The 21,075-nt window shown below is 36.5% G+C and overlaps 3 protein-coding genes across 4 annotated transcripts in view; 1 reads left to right on the top strand and 2 right to left on the bottom strand.

The window, feature by feature from the left end:
* LOC136027412 (PI-PLC X domain-containing protein 1-like) overlaps nucleotides 1-9,811 on the top strand; it is a 50,932-nt gene extending 41,121 nt beyond the window's left edge. For both annotated transcript variants that reach the window (XM_065704650.1, XM_065704652.1), the window contains exon 6: nucleotides 7,663-9,811. In XM_065704650.1, coding sequence (XP_065560722.1) covers nucleotides 7,663-8,037 — 375 coding nt within the window. In that variant the 3' untranslated portion in view covers nucleotides 8,038-9,811. The remainder of the gene's footprint in view (nucleotides 1-7,662) is intronic.
* Nucleotides 9,812-12,222: 2,411 nt separating this feature from the next.
* On the bottom strand, nucleotides 12,223-12,786 carry LOC136027735 (craniofacial development protein 2-like). The gene has a single exon (XM_065705191.1). It carries the CDS (start codon nucleotides 12,784-12,786, stop codon nucleotides 12,223-12,225), a length of 564 nt encoding a protein of 187 aa, XP_065561263.1.
* A 3,381-nt stretch (nucleotides 12,787-16,167) lies between these two features.
* The window catches only part of LOC136027413 (serine/arginine repetitive matrix protein 2-like), a 54,441-nt gene continuing 49,533 nt past the window's right edge, over nucleotides 16,168-21,075 (bottom strand). The window contains exon 5 of the mRNA XM_065704653.1: nucleotides 16,168-19,347. Coding sequence (XP_065560725.1) covers nucleotides 17,816-19,347 — 1,532 coding nt within the window. The 3' untranslated portion in view covers nucleotides 16,168-17,815. The remainder of the gene's footprint in view (nucleotides 19,348-21,075) is intronic.

Raw genomic sequence — 21,075 nt, forward strand, 5'->3', positions numbered from 1 at the left:
AGTATTTAGTTTAAGACCCTTGCAGATTAACGATTTCAGCGTTTAATCGAAGCGAGGAAACAAAACCAAACTGTTGCTCTTGCAACACTTTACTCAGCAAAGCCGAACAAATGTTGCCACAACACCTCACGTTGCCCATGCAACGTTGCGACGTAGATCTAGTTTAATTCTGGAGATGATATTACGAGGAAGCGTTTCTGAATAATCAAAAAAAAGAATATGAAGACGAATAGTTCAAATCCTTTGAATTCTAGTTTTGGGTCGATCTAGTTCTGGGCACTAGCTTCGTCTCCATTGTGAATGGTTTTAGTTACTGCTGATCCCCGAAATTAACACTAACTTAGTCCTGGAATTAATAAAATTTCAATAAGGCCGTTAGCATATCAAATATATGATATCACCTATCTCCCAATATGAATAAAAAAGGTTAGAAGCTACCGCGCAAGTGACCATTTCTTGTGCATCAGTAGGGCTAGATTAAATAGATAATCAAGGAATGCCAGACTTTGTTCTTTCCCCACCAGTTTTATCTTTATGAATAAAATGTTAATGCTTATTCTATATATGCTTATCTGTAAAACTTCGTAGATTTTTGTGTAGGGACGTAGCTAGAATAGGGGTTTGAACTTTGAAAAACGGAGGGCATTTAAAATAGAGGAAAATTGGGGTTTAAAAAATGATAAATTCAATTGAAATTGCTTCTTCACGGTCTTTTAAAATAGAGGAAAATCGGGGAAAATATCTTTAAAGATGATAAATTTAATTAAAATTGCTTCTTCATGGAGTGAGATTTTTTTTTCCAGGCATCGAACTTGACAAAAAATGCAAAAAAGACACCCAAGTAGAGAATTAAAAAAGGTCGGTTACTTCCCGGCAGCAATTGACCTGAAATGAGCCCTCAAGCCCCTTTTAACAAAATCTTGGCTGTAACTCTGCGGTAAAGTTGAATAGAAACTAGTACACTAAGTTTATTCATTTCATAAACTTCAGCCTCACCCCTTAAGGAATTCCGGAACGTACTTTCACCAAAAATTTTCGGTGATGTGAAAAGGTAATGTGAAATAGCCTAATCGTCTATCTACTTTACACATAGTCAGAAGATCAAGAGGGTGACTTCTAGCCTGCCCAGGAACTTACAAAGGTAAGTTGTCCTAGGGGCATTTCAGGAATATAAGAGAAAGGTGCAACAAATTCTATTAAGAAAAATCAACACACAACTACGGGTACCATAGGGTGCCACTAAGCATGCACATTGTGCCACGCTGGCATCAATTGCTAGTAGTCATCAAAGAAACGCTATTGGGATTTTTATTTAAGTTTAAGTGATTGATTCTAGTGTAAAAGGTTATTTTTGTAGGGAAACGTCTGAAAATGCTTTAGGTGTGATAATGCACGCCAGAGGGTGGTATATGCCAGCCAATCATTGCCACGCGGTTGTCAATTTCTAGGAGTCATCAGAAGAAACGCTATTGGGAATTTTCCTTTCAGTCTAGAAGATCAATTTTAGTTTATGAGACTATTTTGGTGTGAAAATGCCTGAAAATGCTTTAGGTGTGATAGTCTGTGCCAGAGGGTGCCATTGGGTGGATAAATTGTGCCACGCTGGCCTCAATTGTCAGGAGTCATCAGAAGACACGCTATTAGGATTTTTAATTAAGTTTATACGATCGATGCTAGTTTAAACGGACATTCTTGTAGGGGAATGTCTGAAAAATGCAGTAGACGTTATAATGCATGCCAGAGGGTGCTGTGTGCCAGGGATTCAGTGTCAAAAATGTACCACGGGGTAGCCATAATGTTCCACGGTGGCGTGAATTGACATATTGTACCACGAGGGGGTGGCTGCGGAAAACACGAACCGATAGATTTAAACAGTGATTTGTTTTTCTTGTTGTGCGAATATTCTCGAGCTAACAACTAATATGGTTTATCATGAAGAGGTGGCTTGAGAAAACACGAATCGATGGATTTAAAGCATGATTTTTATCATGAAAATGTATGAAAAGTGCCTTAGGAATGCTGATATGTATCACGGGATGTCACGGACCTGCCTTATATTGTCACACTGGCATTAATATGTATAGTCTTGGCTCAAAAAACGTGGCACTTGCATTAAAACCTCTCAGAAATAACCAAATGCAAGAAAGTGTTCCGTTTTTTCGTTTGCGTGTTTCATTTAGCAGTGAGAAAACACACTGTGAAGTTGACATTTTTCTTATTATTACTATTGTAAGTAATGCGACTTCTGCTGCATAACACGTCATACTTGAGGCTCATTCAAAATATGATTTTGCTAATACCAAGATTTAAATTAATACAATGTAGAATGCAGGTGCGTCTAATAGAGTAATAGAAACAAGGCATTTGCATTCAGACATCTCAGATATGTCTCTCAATATGGCTTAAATTTACCTCAAATAATCACCCTCCTTTCACCTGAAACTGGTTGCTATGGTTCCCACCTTTCTTTAATTCATGCTTTTTTCGCTCATATTTTATCCTTTATAAGCTTTTTCACGTTTTGTTTTTCCGTTCGTTGAGTTTTGACAGCTTTTTGTGAGATTTTGCTGTTTTATAATGTTTCTTATTAACAAAACTTGTATATACAAAAAAAACTCTAAAAAATGAAAATTTGATACCAATAGCTACATCAAAAGAATCAAATTTTAATGGTGATTTTAAATATATTAGTTTCATCAAGTTTAGTCTTACCCATCAAAAGTTACGAGCCTGAGAAAATTTGTCTTATTTTAGAAAATAAGGAGAAACACACCCTAAAAGTCATAGAATCTTAACGAATCACATCATCAGATTCAGCGTATCAGAGAACCCTATTGTAGGAGTTTCAAGCTCCTATCTACAAAAATGTGGAATTTTGTATTTTTTGCCAGAAAGCAGATCACGGGTGCGTGTTTATTTGTTTTTTTTTCCTGGGGTGATCGTATCGACCCAGTGGTCCTAGAATGTTGTGAGAGGACTTATTCTAACGGAAATGAAAAGTTCTAATGCCCTTTTTAAGTGACCAAAAACACTGGAGGGCTCCTAGACCCCCTCCCACGCTAATTATTTTCCCAAAGTCAACAGATCCAAATTCTGAGATAGCCATTTTATTCAGCGTAGTCGAAAAATCTTATAACTATGTCTTTGGGGACGACTTACTCTCCCACAGTCCCCGTGGGAGGGGCTACAAGTTACTTTGACCATTGCTTACATAGAGTAATTGTTATTGGGAAGTGTACACACTTTTCAGGGAAATGTTTTGGTTGGGGGAGGGGTTGAGAAGAGGGGGATATGTTGGGGGAACTTTCCATCAAGGAATTTGTCATGGGGGAAGAAAATTTCCATGAAGAGATCGCAGGATTCTCTAGCATTATTAAAAAAAAATGTGAGAAAATAAATAATATTTTTCCGCTGGAAGTAAGGAGCAGCATTAAAACTTAAAACGAACAGAAATTATCACGCATATGATGGGCTCACCTCCTCCTAATACCTCGCTCTTTACGCTAAAGTATTTTTAGTAATTTCAACCACTTATTCTATGGCTTTTGTGATTCAGGGGTCATTCTTAATGAATTCGGACAAAATTTAAGCTTTAGTGTAAAGAGCGAGGTACTGACAAGGGGGTGAACCCTTATATATGTAATAAAAACATGAGAATACAAAAGTTCGTTACGTAGGCTAATTTATAAGTTACGTGTATCTTTTACTAATAAAACGTTTCAAAGACGTTTTCAAGACGTTTCAAGGCATCCTAAGACATTTTTTAAGACCTTCTTCTTCAAGACTTTTCAAAGCGTTTCAAAAAGGTTTTTTGAGACATTTTTCTGCAAGATGCTATTCAAGACATTTCAAGATGTTTTCTAAGACATTTTTCTTCAAGACGAGTTGCCGTTTTAAGTAACCAAAAAATGGGAGGGCAACTATGCTTCCTCCCCCGCTCTTTTTTTTCTAAAAATCATTCGATCAAAACTATGAGAAAGCCATTTAGCTGAAAGAAATAAATATGCAAATTTCGGTTTAATTATTCCTCTGCGGAGAGCCACAATCAAAACATGCATTGATTCAAAAACGTTCAGAAACTAAATAAAAAAAACAAGTTTTTTTAACTGAAAGTAAGGAGCCAAATTAAAACTTAAACTAGTATTTTACTGTTTTAAAAAGAGAGTTGAGAGAAAGAGTCAAACTTTAGCGTAAATAGCGGGCCGCTCTTGAGGAAGCAGCCCCTTTCATATACAAAGTAATTTCCGTTCGTTTTAAGGTTTAATGTCGCTCCTTACTTTCAGTTAAAAAAACTTGTTTTTTTTTTTATTTAATACCTAACTTAAGCTGTCTAGGTCAAGTTAGAAAATAATAACATTATAACAAGCAGGTTTACGTCAAATGTCACCAATTTCCAGCAATCAATTTTCTCTTCCTTATGTCAATTATTCCAGACATAGGACACACGCAATCCGATATTTTTTTGTTGTTGTTGAAACGTTTCCATTAGAAAGTATTACCCGAATAATAATAATAGGAAGGTTTTCTTGGTCACAGTTTAGATACCAATACAGTTATGAAAACTCGATTTATTTTTGGGACACAGTGCGCAGTAGCGATGCTAGCGGCTGGAGACAGGAAACTGGTATTGGTATCTAATTGGTAACAGGAAACTGGTATTGGTATCTAAGCTGTGTATGCAACAAAACAAAATTGCGTTCACGCCTATGGTGTTGCAGTACGATCTATGCGTCGGAGCGCGGGCTTGGAGGAGGTGACAAGTTCAAAGCTCTATACCAAAAGCTTCTCATGGGCAAGATAGGAGTTTTCATAGCTGTATTGGCATCTAAGCTGTGTTCTTGGGCTAGCTGTCTATAGCGCAGTTCTGATGGGGGAAATCTATTTCCAATCCTAATGTGGACAAAAATCAGGATTGTAAGGGTTCCATGAGGAAAAATCTTGAAAAAAAATAAATATTAAGAAAAAACCCTCAGAAGAAAAAAACCTTAAAAGAAAATGAAATCCAGATATAAAATAATTTTTAAAGTATTATCTAGCATCCCAGGTGTACATCGTCATTACGTAACACCCCGTGTGTCCTCCTCAGTTACAAGCAGGGGTTTCCCACGAGGCCTGAAGAAACAAGTCACGGGGGAATGCGTCTTTCTTAACACAGGTAAACACTCCCAATTGCGTAACCACCAAAGAAATCTTGAAGAAAATGTCTTGAAGAAACACTCCTTATTAATTAACGTTTGCATCTTGACTACCGGCCCCCTGAAGGTTTTTCCTCTACACCCTTAGGGTTCTCAACAATCGAAGAAAAAACTATAATGTAACATCTATGTTTGCATTGTGATTTGGTGGTTTGGTCGTAACAAGCACCCACATCTTGAAGAAAATTAATAACACCTGCGTCTTAAAGAAAACATTCCTATTACGTAATAGGTACCTGCATCTTGAAGAAGTTCTTAGAATAAGTGTCCGAGCCGGGATTTGATGGGGTGGGTCCTTGTGGAACCATGAGCTTCATCACTTCTGTAAGGAGCAACAATGAAACTTAAAACGAATAGAAATCATTCTTTATTTGAGAGAGTAATTTCTTAGACCACACTGCTTTTCCATTCATGAAAAATAAAGAGAGAAAAACGGGTTTAATTCAAATAAAGCAGTGACAAAGAACGAAATGAAAAAAAAAAACAACAATATAACACTATTTTAATAAAAAAAAAGTAGAATATTTCAGCTCCACATCCAAGAGCCTTTATAAACGGGAAAAAAGGAAAAAGAAAAAAAAAGTTAAATCATTCAAAGGAAAAGACTAAAAAACAACAATAAGCTTCCAAAATACTGCAAAACTAATCACAGAAGAAAAGACACCAAAAATCTCTAGTAGAGCAAATATTTCTCTTCTATAAATTCAGATTGGCAAATTGGATCTAGCAAAAATAAATACTGTATTTATTTCTCTGAATTTACAAAAAAACGGGGGACCAGCCTTGATTAAATTACAGCTTAAAAACATTTGAACTGTATAGGTAATCTATTTACGTAACGTTCAAATTTAATCAGGGTGGTGACCTGTTTTTTTTGTAAACTCTTTCAAATAAATACAGTATTTTATTTTTGCTAGATCCCAATTCCCAATAAAGCAGCAATCCTAAAATTCTTGATTTTTTTTTCAAAATTTACAAAAAAACGGGGGACCAGCCTTGATTAAATTACAGCTTAAAAACATTTGAACTGTATAGGTAATCTATTTACGTAACGTTCAAATTTAATCAGGGTGGTGACCTGTTTTTTTTGTAAACTCTTTCAAATAAATACAGTATTTTATTTTTGCTAGATCCCAATTCCCAATAAAGCAGCAATCCTAAAATTCTTGATTTTTTTTCAAAATTTACAAAAAAACGGGGGACCAGCCTTGATTAAATTACAGCTTAAAAACATTTGAACTGTATAGGTAATCTATTTACGTAACGTTCAAATTTAATCAGGGTGGTGACCTGTTTTTTTTGTAAACTCTTTCAAATAAATACAGTATTTTATTTTTGCTAGATCCCAATTCCCAATAAAGCAGCAATCCTAAAATTCTTGATTTTTTTTCAAAATTTACTTAATCGGTTTGATTTTACTGCACCAAAACTCCTATATTGTTTTGTGTTTTAGTAAAGCGCTAGGTTTGAGTCATCATAAAAACACAGGAAATATTTTCAGATGATTTAGTTGCATTAGTTTTATCAATGTATGCTATATCAACTGTGAAGCAATAATTTTTTCTCGTTTTAAGCTTAAACTTCGCTCTTTACTTTCCTCAGAAAAACTTTATTTTTATTTAAATTCATTGTGGTGAATACGAGTCAGTATTTATGAACACATAATCCATACAATAATGTTTGCATATGTTTCTCCAAGTAGGCTAACGGAAATCATTTTCACAGCAAAAAAAAAAAAAAACCATGAACGAGGTTTCACTATCCATCGGTGACATACATAGTGACATTTAAGGAATTGAACCTCTAAGGAAGCTTATAGCTTAGACCTGTAGTAAAAAATTCGAATTAATGGTGCGGAGGGAGCAACCCCGAATCCTCCTGGATGGGAAGACTTGATTGTGTTCTCATTTGGGTGTCGAATCAGGCACTACCACTTTTCCATTGAAGTCGTTTACAGCCCTTTTTTGAATCTTTTCCAACCGTTGCGAGTGTAATTCCGCACATGTGACTATCTTCAGTTACTATTGTGTACTCTTCTGTGACTATTCTTCAGAACAGCTGCATCAAAATTTTCAGCAAGACATCTAAAGGCATTAATTGGAGCACTTATTGACCTTCCTATATTATACACTTCTTTCTAGGGCGCCCTAGAATTGATATGGTCGGCAGATGTGGCATGGACAATAGTGAGGTCTCTTGTATGTGTGTGTGTATGTGTTTATGTGTGTCCATTTGTGAGTGTGTGTGTCAGTGTATGCATGTTCATTAGTTTGGGGGCATATACGGGTAATAGTTATGGAGAAACTCCTAATTTATTAAAAAGATATTAGCATTCGTAAACCAGACAATATCTCAAACAGTTTTCAACCATTATTGCGGGAACACTTGAAACGACAATTGGACGAATCATATCTTTTCTTCAAACAAAGATAAATATCAGCTTTTTATCTGAATTTTTTTTTTCCAGGAATGGGGCGATAAGCAGACCCTACCATCACTCAAAGCTTTTATAAAACATGCTATGAACAGGCGATCCTACTCAAACTACCCGTGGGCAGCAATGGCAGAGTTGACTCCCACTACTTTCGACATTCTGTTCAGGCCAAGTGAAGGCATTCGTAAACTTGCTGGATTATCAAACAGAGAAGTGACAAAATGGTTCAGAGAAGATTGGTGGGATAGGGCCAGCATTGTGGCAGTTGATTTTTTTCTAAGTACAGATATTGTGGACGTGGCAATTAATGCTAATTTGGATAGGATATATTGTATTAACGTGTCTAGAAGCACCACTTTCCCTGTTAATGACACAGCGCTGGTCAATCCTGTCAGTATTCCCTACTGAGGATAGGCAAGAAAATGGGCGATCCTGAAACGGCGATGTTACTGTTTTTTAATGATTATAAACCAACTATAATTCCTCCTCTCCGACCTAACCCAGTCGTAAATGCAAGAACCTTTTTTTAAGGAAAACCCTGATATTTCAAAAGGAACCGTAGCCAGGATTTTTTTTTCGGGGGGTTTATAAACAAAAACACATCCAAAATGTGTTTAATTACATTTTTGTGACGTTTTTACGAGACGGACAAAAATTTTGGCGAGAATGGGGATTCAAACCCCATAGCTCCTCTCCCCTGAGTACTGCCCCTTGCTTCAGAACTCAACTGAAAATAAATAATAAAACAAGCTGTTTCCAGTGCTTAGTAAGAAGCGCAAAGAGAGACAGCAATATCAAAGCGCCCCCATTTTGGAGTACTTCATTAAGAACAATTTGGCCTCTATGTTTTTTTTTTCTTTTTATGACACTTAGTATTTACCAAGTGACACATAGCGATCGTAATTTCTGTCCGTCGGTCTGTCTGTCTGTCGGTCCCGGTTTTGCTAGTTCGGGCACTTCCAGATAAGCTAGGAAGATAAAAGTTGGCAGGCGTATCAGGGACCAGACCAGATTAAATTAGAAATAGTCTCTTCCCCGATTCGACCATCTGGGGGGGGGGGAGCAAGTGAACGAGATAGTTGAGGAGAATTTTATTTGCCTATAAAACAAATGATTGTTGCTCTTAAGAGGTCTCAGATTTGAATCACGGACCACCCCAATTTTTACATTGACAAGATCCGAAACTAGATACGTGATCACTATAGCAGTCGCTGAAGGTTGGTAGGCGTATCAGGGACCAGACCAGATTAAATTAGAAATAGTCACTTCCCCGATTAGACCATCTGGGGGGGGGAGTGGAAGGACGGTTAATTCGGAAAAATTAGATAAAATGAGGTATTTTTAACGTACAAACGGATGATCAGATCTTAATGAGATTTTATACTTAGAAGGATCTCGTGTCTCAGAGTTCTTATTTTAAATCTAGACCAGATCCAGTGATACTGGGGGGAGTTGGAGGGGGAAACTGGAAATCTTGGAAAACGCTTAGAGTGGAATAGATCGGGATTAAACTTGGTGGGAAGAATAAGCACAAGTCTTAGATACGTCTTTGACATAACCAGACCAGATCTGCTCTCTGTTGGGGAGTTGGGGGGGGGGATTTCCAGTGCTTTAGCGAGTTCGGTGCTTCTGGACGTGCTGGGACGGTGGAAACTGGTAGGTGTGTCAAGGACCTACACAAATTGACTTGATAACAGTCGTGTCCCCGATTCAACCATCTGGTGGCGAAGAGAGGGCTGTAGGGAGAGGAAATCGTGAAAATGAGGTATGTTTATCTCACGAATGGGTGATCGGATCTCAATGAAACTCGACATATGAAAAGATGTCATGTCTCAGATTCTCCATTTTCAGTTCGGATCGGATCTGGAGACATTGAAGGGTGAAGGGGGAAACGGAAATCTTGAAAACCGGAAACTTGGAAAACGCTTAGAGGGGAGAGATCGAGATGAAATATGATGGGAAGAATAAGAACAAGATCTAGATGCATGATTGACATAACCGGACCGGATCTGATATCTCGTCACAGGTGCTGTATGAGATCTTAGCTCTTGTTTTTCTCGCCCCTGCGTCGTATTGAAAGGGGTGACTGTAGAAAATTTGGAGAGGGCTCATTTCATTGCAAACTGAAAGATCTAGTGCGCTTTATAAGAATCAGAAGTGATAGGATTAAAGTAAGATACCCCTTTCATATATATATATATATATATATATATATATATATATATATTCATATTAACATATATATATATATATATATATATATATATATATATATATATATATATATATATATATATATATATATATATATTAACATAGTATTAACAAACAATTGCATATTTTTGTATTTACCTACTAAGTTAAAAGGCCGAGAAGTGGAAAGCCTATTCTAAAATAACCAATCGACTTCGTATGTTCTAAATTATGTACAAAAAAAACTACACAGCCACCTTACGTAGATGTGAACTGGGCATGAATGAACAGACGCACTTAAAGATATGAATATCCAAGATTGCTTAAGTATATGTGATGCTGTGGTACGATTAGATTAGTGATTTTATCTAGGATTTGATATTTATTTGATCAGCCCTTTCAGTATGTTTGTCATTGATTCATTGTGTCACTAAGTGAAATTTACCAGATAAGCAGTAGTTAGTGTTAAGCAGGAATGCCAATATTGTTTCTTTTAAGATGGAAAAAAGCGTTAGTACTTGATTTGGTATAAAAACTGGAGTTAATCAAGGTTGTTGATTGGGTATTTGACAAAGAAGTATAGAGCGTATCCCATCTCGGGGTAGAAAGCAGTAATAAAACATTGAGTTGAAGTACCCAAAAAGTTGGGTACTTTGAAGATTATTAGATTAGGAGCAGACAAAATAGCTCCTAGTTTTGTTAATAATTTTAACTCTACTGATAATTGTTCTCTCTTATATTGCTACCAACTCTAGATTCTTATACTTTATCTTTTTCTTTGACTAACATGTTTTAAATATTACGATAGATAACTGATGCCGAATGTGCAGAGTATTGCTTAGGGTTATAAAGTATCCAGCCTCTTGTAGATCTGTAGTTTTCCACTCCGTTAACAAGAAAATCTCCCAAGTTTGGAGTCACTAAATTGTTACTGCTATCAAATCACGACTATGTATTTTAAGCTACTACTGAGAAAATGTACTCGTTTCTTAGTTTCCTATGCTTCCATTTTTAGACAACTATTTATATTTTGTGATTTGAAACAGTTACTTATATTATATCAACATTTTTGAGCACGTTTCTTGCAATATATTGTTTTATCAACAAAACATGTATTCATTCAAACGTGTATTTTTGAATGAAAATTCAAATATATTTTTTTCCAAAATGTTCTCACGTTAATAAGTTTGACATTCATGACAATGTTTTCGATATAATGGAAAAGCATATATTAACATTATACAATTGGTTGTTTTAAAACCGTGAATAAGGAATGATGTTTGTCAAATTAACGACATGTTAAGCAAATAGAAGTTGGACCAAAATGAATACGTCAAACTGCATTCTACACTTATTCAACAAATCTACTACTATTACTTCTGCTAACTACTCACTGCAGCACCAAGCTATTTGAGGCCAACACAGCTATACACGCTCCTCATTCATCTCAATCTATTTAATCAAATTAAGCCTTCCTCCTAATATGCTCCCCCGAAGCTCCCTTTCCCTATAACTTTTCTTAACGACATTCTCTCATCCCAATCGTGTAGGGCCTGCTGTCCCTTTAGCTCTAGACGGTTGGAAAAAAGGACAATATTTGGTAATCTGCCATCCTTCATTTTGCAAAAAGTGCCCTTGTCGTCTCAACCTTTCTCTTATTATGCCCCTACAAAGTAATATTGAACCAAACTTTTTGTGCAGCCTACTTTTGAAATAAAACAGGATTGAGCTGTTTTAACACACAGTTCTTTTTTTAATGTCAATACAAAGGCGGATCATAACCCCAATTTTTGATTGTCCTTCTTTTTTGAGGAAGGGACGCTCTTAAGAAGTTGACAAAGCCATGACTTAAACCTTCACCTTTACCCCCCCCCCCCTTACACATTTAAAAACAAATCCAGTGTTCTAGTAAGGGTTCTAGGTCCCGATCATCGCAAATGAACAATTGCAATTGAATTTAGAAATTATGGCGTGCATTCCATTCCCTTTCCTGTCTATCTTTCATAGAATAGAAACTTTAACTTTTATTGTATTTTTATTCTTCTGGAAGGTGATCGACAATCCCAGCATTTCTTTTACTTACTTCTTTTTTGAGTAGTGCTATAATAATGTATTTCTTCCTTCCATTGTAGTTTTGATTACTTTTAGAATGCATTTCATTGGGAAAAAATTCAGTTTATCCTGCTTGTCAGAATTTGATTTGTTTTTAAATGTGTGTGTGTGTGTGGGAGGGGGGGGGGGTAAAGGTGAAATTTAAGTTATGGCTTTGTGAACTTCTTAAGAGCGTCCCTTCCTCAAAAAAGAAGGACAATCAAAAATTGCGGTTATTGTGAATGCAATTGTGAATTGTGGTCGAACATAATACCGCCTATTATCAAATCGTTGCGAACATAATACCGCCTAATCGATTAGCAGTGTACCATTCTCATTTATCTCTCCCATGCCATGTGGGCCTAGAACTTCAGGGCAGTACTGGCAGTCTGCACTGACTTTAGCATTTAGATCGCCAGCCACACAGAGTATATTATGCTTGGGAACGTCTTTGGTGGCCGAGTGTAGCATGTTATAGAAAGCATCTTTCTCCTCTTCATCAGCTTCGTTAGTTGGAGCGTAGCAGGTGATGATGGCCATTTTTGTGTGATTTGACACGAAGCGAGGTGTCATTATGCGTTCGTTAACTGGATTCCAGTTTGTCATTGCTTTGTGTGCAGGTGGCAACATCAGAAGTCCTACACCAGCGCGTTGGACGGAAGGGTGTCCACTAAATGCCATGGTATTTCTATCACAGAACTTCTCTAATCCATTTCCAGTCCACCTTATTTCACTGAGAACGAGTATATTGATGAGGTGCTGTCTCATCTCTTTAACAACTGGCTCTGTCTCGGAAATCTGGTTCATGTTCTCACGTTCCAAAAACCCATCTTTAGATTCTGTTTCGCAGTCAAAAATCGGGTCCGGGGGCATGCGGGGTCGTTATCTGGGGAGGTGATGTATCCGAGGCTGTTGTAGACGCTTCAGTTGCAGTTGTTTTTCCCCTGAGAGTTGCCCCTCAAGATCCTGGGTGTGGGTCGCAAGCCCACAGCCCAACCCTCCTCATTTGCGGATTTGAAACCGTCATGCTCCCCCGACCTCTGTAAGGCAAGGATCATTACATGGTTGAGCATAAGAACAGACATAGGCATAGACATAGAAATAGACATGGACATAGACACAGATACAGACAAAAGCATAGACATAAACATAGATATAGACACAGACATGGACATAGACATAGACATGAACTAACCTAATCTGTCTATTCCGACCCAACATATCCTCTAGATTATGCAAGATTTCCTGGGTGGCGAAAAACATACGGTCGCGGAAAACTTCAGTGGCGTTAAAACACCTACATCATAACGAAGCTGTAATCTGCGCATTTCATCCAATAGTATCAGCGTATTCTTTCCTTTTATAATAATTTCATTACTATCCGTTAATTATTGAAAATCGGACAAAGGAATTTGACATACATCAATATCGTTTTCAGCATCATTTCTTGATATTTAACAAACTTGTTTTGAGTCTAGAAAGCCCAACGTCATTAGTCACTGTCATTCAGACTCGGACACTGCATACAACATTATTTTGTTAAAAAATTCAAATGGTTTGTTTCCGAGCGTAAACTAGAGCTTTATTGTGTAGCGAGTTGAAGTTTTTTACATTTGACAAATGAAGCATAGATATACTAATATTCAGTAGGCTATTGCGGATTTTATTACGGGGTAGAGGATATACTTACATTGCTGTAAAAGGTAATAAGACCTATACAGTAATCAATGGCAACTATATAAATAAGCTCTGCTCTGATTTTGGGCTTTGATATATTAAGGTTATGATGATCTTATTAATTTCTAATGATCTTCGAAATTTTTCATGGTATTAAACTAAAATTTTCAAAATTGATCTACAATTCTAATGGGGCAGAGGGGAAGTGTTTTGAGAATCATACCTTTTCTAAATCCTGTTTTTTTACGATTTTGAAGATTTTTAATTTCTATTTCTTAAATGGAAAAAAAAAATCTGGTGTGGCTGTGGCTAAAAATTCTGCTGAGATCATAGGAATTATTGTATAAAATATTTATCCAGCTAAGGAAAAAGTGTCTAAAAACCACAGCATAAGCTAATACCTTCAATAATTTTCAGTGTGATTTAATATAATAGGCTAGGTTTATGCCTAGTGAGGCCATATAGGCTATAGAGGTATATGTCCGTGCATTTTTATTATTATTATTATTGATTTCATTGGATATTATGAGCCAACTATTGGTGAGAAATAGGCAGAAAAAAGTAATGGTTTTATCAAAAAATCCCCAAACTTTCGTATATAGCCTATGGACGTAACTGGTATTATCAGGGGTGAGAGGAGTTGGTTATTAGTTTATATATTGTTTAGGAATTTAACACAATTTAAAAATTGTATATAATATAATTCCTCCTACAGTGTTGTATTTTAGAAGCTAGAATTTTCCAAACTCCACCATAAATCCCCTCTCGCAAGAACACTAAACTAAGCACCTATTTCTTCTCACTTCGGGTAGTTGGATAGTCTAAAAGAGGTCTTAGACGGTGAATCATTTTGACCAAAAGTTTCCATCGATCCATTGACGTGTGCTTCAATTGATCTTCAATGGACCCTTCAATCTCGGCCAAAGCTAATCTAACACACTGCTTTTGATTCAAATGATTGAGTCATTCAAACTTTCTATCAATCACCGTCAACGCTTGACTCGATTGTCAAACAGGTTCCTAGACGGTCAATCATACTTGAGTCAATCGACTGACAGAAGTTGATCAAAATGATTGACCGTCTATCGACTTGATTTATACTTGAGTCAATCGACTGACGGAAGTTGATCAAAATGATTGACCGTCTATCGACTTGATTTATACTTGAGTCAATCGACTGACGGAAGTTGATTAAAATGATTGACCGTCTATCGACTTGATATATACTTGAGTCAATCGACTGACGGAAGTTGGTCAAAATGATTGACCGTCTATCGACTTGATATATACTTGAGTCAATCGACTGACGGAAGTTGATCAAAATGATTGACCATCTATCGACTTGATTTATACTTGAGTCAATCGACTGACGAAAGTTGATCAAAATGATTGACCGTCTATCGACTTGATATATACTTGAGTCAATCGACTGACGGAAGTTGATCAAAATGATTGACCGTCTATCGACTTGATATATACTTGAGTCAATCGACTGACGGAAGTTGATCAAAATGATTGACCGTCTAGCGCCTCCTTAAGAACAGCTAACTTCAACAAAAGTTCATAATCGGAGTGGAAAATTAAACCGAAAGTAGTGATAAAATAACGAGTAGCTGCATAAACTAAAGGTAACGTTTAAGTGAATAAATATAAGTTTGTGAGTATTGAAATTTGGTTATATCTTCAAACTGAACCCAAATCTGGTGAGCAACTGAAACTTATTAGACTGGGATGTATGATCATGCGAAGATCAAGGACATTTTCAGAATTTAACTGAAAGGCCTCAAACTATTACAGTTAGACAATAATATCTAACACACTTTTCAAAATCAGTATTTTTTCCTCGGAAAAAGTGGTAAATCCAAAATAAAACCATAAGTTAAGGCATTTACAGTCATATAATTATCATACAACCCAAAAAAAGAACAAAAACTACAGTGGTTTACCCTATATACAACTCTGAGTGAGAAATTGAAAAAAGCTTTATTGAAACAAAGCTTTCTCCAAAAATGTTTAGTTAAATATAAGATTCTAAAAACGATGAGACTCGTAGAAATACAGCAAAGAATTTTTACACTGCCCCACTCTCTTGTCACTCAACACTGACTGGACTCATTAGCAATTTTTGTAGAGGGTCATAAACCAGGTCATTCATAGATGACTAATTAGAGTAAAATACTTCAGGTGCAGGTCTCATAAAATTCGTCATGTATAGACACTCTTTGAGAGGTTCTCTGCTTTGCTAAGGCAGGTGACAGGAAATCAAAACATCATTCAATTCACATACCGACCGAATTTCTGCCAAGATTCAATTCTGTTTTCACAAATATCAGCTAAAGGCACTCAAGCTATAATCGCATCCAAATAAAATTATATTTATATAAAACCGTACAGAGGTATCTTAGCTAAAATCCTATTAAGCAATTACTGCAATAAAGACAATTTAGTATGGAAAGTTTTTCTAATCCTCTCAGCCTTGGGGCAGGGCTATCTCTAAGAATTAACAATATCCAAGACTGATTTAGGAATAATCTCAAAATTTGAAGCAAAAACCATAAATATGATATTATATATATATATATATATATATATATATATATATATATATATATATATATATATATATATATATATTACGTATACACATATTTCATGAACGGCTAAATGATCCCACCTTTAGTGGCGTATCTTTGAAATAAACAAATATTTAAAAGAAATTCGCAGTTCCTACGGAGTCTACTGCCCAACATTCTCCCATACTTCCCAGTGGAGTTTGATACTACCTCCCCCCCCTTAATTGACTTCCTTTTCTCCCCTCCCGTATGTGCAGAAAGTTTGCTGAATCTGATAAAATATAAGAAGTATTTCCTGATTTTTATAGATGGTTGGAAAACAGATAAGGTTATAGTAAATTTCCCTTGCCTTAATGCGGCAATATATCAAAAACTGTTTGAGAATCTATGTGTATAATCAACTAAAATTAATACCATGAAGTGGGCCTTGAATATATTTTAAACAATTTATTGTGTATTTCTAGTTTTGAAAATATTCTAGTTTATTCTCTCTCAAATATCAAGCAATTATCTCCCAGATTTGACTTCAAAATCGATAGGTGCTTTTAGTACTTAATACATTCAAATGTACTTGCTTCCTAGGGCAAAAAGATGGATATCAAATTACATTCTTAGCGACTCAAGCATCATGTACTGTGCAGATGGAATACTGGGAATTCCCTCAATATTGACCAGCCGCATGGGAGACCTATCCCCCTAAGAGACATCTCTTAATGGATATTATCATAGATCCACGTCACAAATAATAAAACAAAGTTACCCCTGTTTACTACAATTTTATTGTAAAACTTATCATAAAAACCAGTGCAGGTTCAAATAGCTCAATACTATTAGATTCTCCATTGAATACTCTTTTAAATATTTGAAAGTTCAAGATGCACCCAAATTAAAAAAAAAAATTCTAAGTTTGTTCTAAGAGATTTTTCCCTGGAGAGCGCTTGATCCCCTAGAGAACCTTGGATACCATTCATGAATGATTTATATTGGCTCTTTATTGGTTCTTTATATATATATATATATATATATATATATATATATATATATATATATAAAGAAAGACACCCAGGTATCCCATATTTTAAGGGCTGCATAGCCAAGCGGGTTTGTGTCAAGAAAATTACACTAACCAAAAGAGCTCGTAGTAACGACTTCTTTTTTTTTAACAGTTGGACCCGTTGGGGAAACTCTGACTTCAAAACTATTTTCTTTATCAAGGATATACAAGTTCTTGTTTGACTTCCCAGAAAGGCTTAATACACCCCAACTCTTCCTCCCAACCTCCACCCGCACCTAAAGGACTGATAAGAAATATATAAGCCAAACTTTACTACCATATAGTTTCTAAGACTATGCGGTAATTTAATTAATTAAGAAAACTTAGAAGATGGGGATGCATCATTTTCAAAAGATATTTTATCAAGATCCCAACCTCAGAGAAATCCAAAGGAGTGACAGCTCTGTCTCGGAAGGGAGGAGGGCTTATTTTGCATACAGCTATGCTTCAGATAATTACCTTTACATAAAATAACCTAAAAAAATCAAGATATGAATGTTGAAGGAGAAAAAAATCGTCAGCGAACATAGAATCAAGATAAACGACTAAAATGAAATGGATTTAAAAAAAAAAAACTTCGGTTCAAAATAATGACTCCTCAGTGATTTCTCGCAGGTGCTTGGTTTGACAAATCTGGAGCATTAACTTCCATAGAAAAATCAGGATGGGTGGGCAGCTGAGAGGATGTCGAGGGCCTATTCTCCACCACTTCCGCCGACATTGTGAGCCATAGCATTTGAGAGTGTAACTTATATAAAGCTAAAATATAATCAATTCCCCTCTTTGTAAGTTTTCGATTTCTTTTCTCAAGTACACCTGATGTCAAGTTTCCTATTAACTTCTCTTTAGTCAAATCAAGAACATTCATAACAGAATCATCCGATAGAAGATCATTAGAGCCTCCTTTAACGGCTGATTCTGCTTTCTTAGCCTTCTTCAAAATAGAACGAATAAGTGGAGCCAAAGAGCCAAGCTGATCATCTAATATGCTCAAGTAGCGAGCTACAAACAGAATGTTTGTAGATTCAGAGGAAGAACGCTTTTGTGAAGGCCGATTGGACCTTTTCTTACTATGGGATTTTCTCCATTTTGAAGATTTTCTACCTCGATATTTACCTGGGGAGGGGAGAGAATGATGGTCACTAGTTCTTGAAAGAGAAAATGTGGGCGATATACGACGTGAGCCTTTAATGCTAGAAGATCTTGATCTGGTCGACGGTGGTTTCATTCGAGTTTTTTCAGAAGAATGAGAAGAACGCCAACTTCTTGATCGATGACGCTTTGACATATTACGACTTGAAGATCTGCTAGGAGACCTTTCCTGTCTTGATGATTTTTTACATGATCTATCTCGGACATAGGAAGAAAAACGGTCATGGTTTTTTGACAATGGTGAAATCTGACGTGAGCGTTCATTGCTAAAATAACTTCGACGTTTAGAGGGTGATCTAGCTCGGACCTTCTCTGGAGAAAAAGAGGAACAGTAGCTTGTTGATGAAGAATAGTTTGACGAAACTGAGCTGGATCTTCGATTGCTGCGGGATTTTTTCCGTCTGGAGGATAGCTTGCGAAATTTGTCTAAGGATGAAGAAGGATGGTGGTCAGGGCTTATCGATCGTAAGAACCTTGATGAGATTCGACTTGAGATTCGAACGTTTGAAGATCTCTGACGTTTAGAAAAATCCCCTGAGAATTCAGAAGAAGTGCGGTTTTTTGAAAACGAACGATTTGATGAGATCATGCTAGATTTTTTATTGATGCAATACTTTTCCCATCTTGAGGATCCCAATTTTCTAATAGAGGGAGAGGAAAGACGGCAACGGCTTCTTGACCGCGAACGCTCAGAGCTTTCAACAGCAGAATATCTTTGGGATTTGGAGGTTCGTTTGATCAGAAACTTATCTGAGAGGGGGGAAAAACTTCGGCTTCTTGAATGGAAACGCTTTGGAGAGACATAATCTGGACTTTGGCCTTTGGAAGACTTTTTACCATGACATTTCTCTGGTGATGGTGAGCTCTGACGGTCACTGTTTCTTGATCGAGAGCACAAACTATGAGAAATACTTCTTGAAGAAGGACGACCAGATCGACTAAAACTTGGCGAGTTCATCGTAGGTTTTCGTTTTTCTCCTGAAAAAATAGAAGGTCCTACAAATTCAACAAAATGATAAAACAACTGTGTTTTAAAGATTTCCTAGGCCAAAAAAAGTAGTAGAAGTCTCCCGGTTCTTCCTATTTATTTACGCTGATGTATCTTTACACACTTCTGTGCAAGGGCACCCAAATAAATTCTTCTAAGGAGGGGGAGAGCAAGCCTAAAATGCCTGCATAATTTTACCTTTGATCCATTCTTGTCCCAAAGTCTTGTTCTGTTATGGTTTTTGTATTCCTTCTATTTGCAGTCTAGGACAGCTCAGAATATCTTTAGCCAATCAAAATAAAGGAACCGAATTCCTAATATTGCATTGGCTAAAGAGTAGCTTACCCATTGACTATGCTTAAGAAAACCCAAATATATCAGCGAGACCGACAAGTACAGTAGAGAATCTAACTAACAAAAAAGAAACGAAAACTAAATGGAGGAAAGAACTTGAAAAATAAACTGTAGAAAAACAAGAATCAACAAAAGAATTTCAAACAAAGTAATCTGAACCGAAGAAACAAAGCTCAAAAAAAGTATGCAAATTACCCTTCCACATCATAACTCAAAAGTGCGTGAAAAGAGAGTTCCTTGCTGCAATTTTCCGTCCAAGGAAGGTTTTAAACACCTAGAAAAATCACCGAAAAGTTTCTGTCCAAACAAGTCTCCAACTGAATCTAGACCTTTAGACCGACAATGAGAGTCTCATTGTCGGCTAATCATCTCAAAGACAAAGGGCCCAGTAGTGAATTTTCCCAGCACCACAAGGAACTCTAAAAAATCTTGTAAAAATTGGTAGGGAACCTAAATCTATCAAAAGTTCAAAAAGCTAGCGAGAAGCTGGTTTAGGAAAAAGAAAATAAATTATCTCTTGCTAATCAAACAGTTCGTGGTAACGAACTGTAGTAAGGAGCAACCCGGCTCAATAGTAACCGAAACCCTAAAAAACAAAATTTTATACCAACAGTTACACCAAATGAATGCTGATTTCAAATATATAAGTTTTATCAAGTTTATTTTTACCCATCAAAATTTACGAGCCTGAAAAAACTTACCTTATTTTAGAAAATAGGGGAAAACAACCCTTAAAAGTCATAGAATCTTAACGAAAATCACAACATCAGATTCAGCGTATCAGACAACCCCACAGTAGAAGTTTCAAGCTCCTATCTACAAAAATGTGGAAAGACGAATCACGGATGCGGGTTTATTTGTTTTTTGTTGTTTTTTTTTCCAGGGGTGATCGTATCGACCCAGTGGTCCTAGAATGTTACAAGAAGGCTCATTTTCATCGGAAGTAAAAGTCCTAGTGCCCTTTTTAAGTGACCAAAAAAATTGGAGGGCACCTAGGCCCCCTCCAGCGCTCATTTTTTCCCCGAAGTCACCGGACCAAAATTATGAGATAACCATTTTATTCAGCATAGTCGAATAACCTAATAAAAATGTCTTTAGGAACGACTTACTCCCCAACATTCCCCGTGGGAGGGGCTGCAAGTTACAAACTGTGGCCAGTGTTTACATATAGTAATGGTTATTGGGAAGTGCACTGACGTTTTCAGGGGGGATTTTTTGGTTGGGGGGAAGGGGAGAGGGTTATTTGGGGGAACTTTCCCCCAACTTTTTCCTTTTTGGGGAACTTTCCCCAGTTGAAAAGATTTTTCAACTGAAAGTAAGGAGCAGCATTAAAACTGAAAACAAACAGAAATTATTGCGCATAT

The sequence above is a fragment of the Artemia franciscana genome, chromosome 5 (genome assembly GCF_032884065.1).
Source record: "Artemia franciscana chromosome 5, ASM3288406v1, whole genome shotgun sequence".
Taxonomy (NCBI): Eukaryota; Metazoa; Arthropoda; class Branchiopoda; order Anostraca; family Artemiidae; genus Artemia; species Artemia franciscana.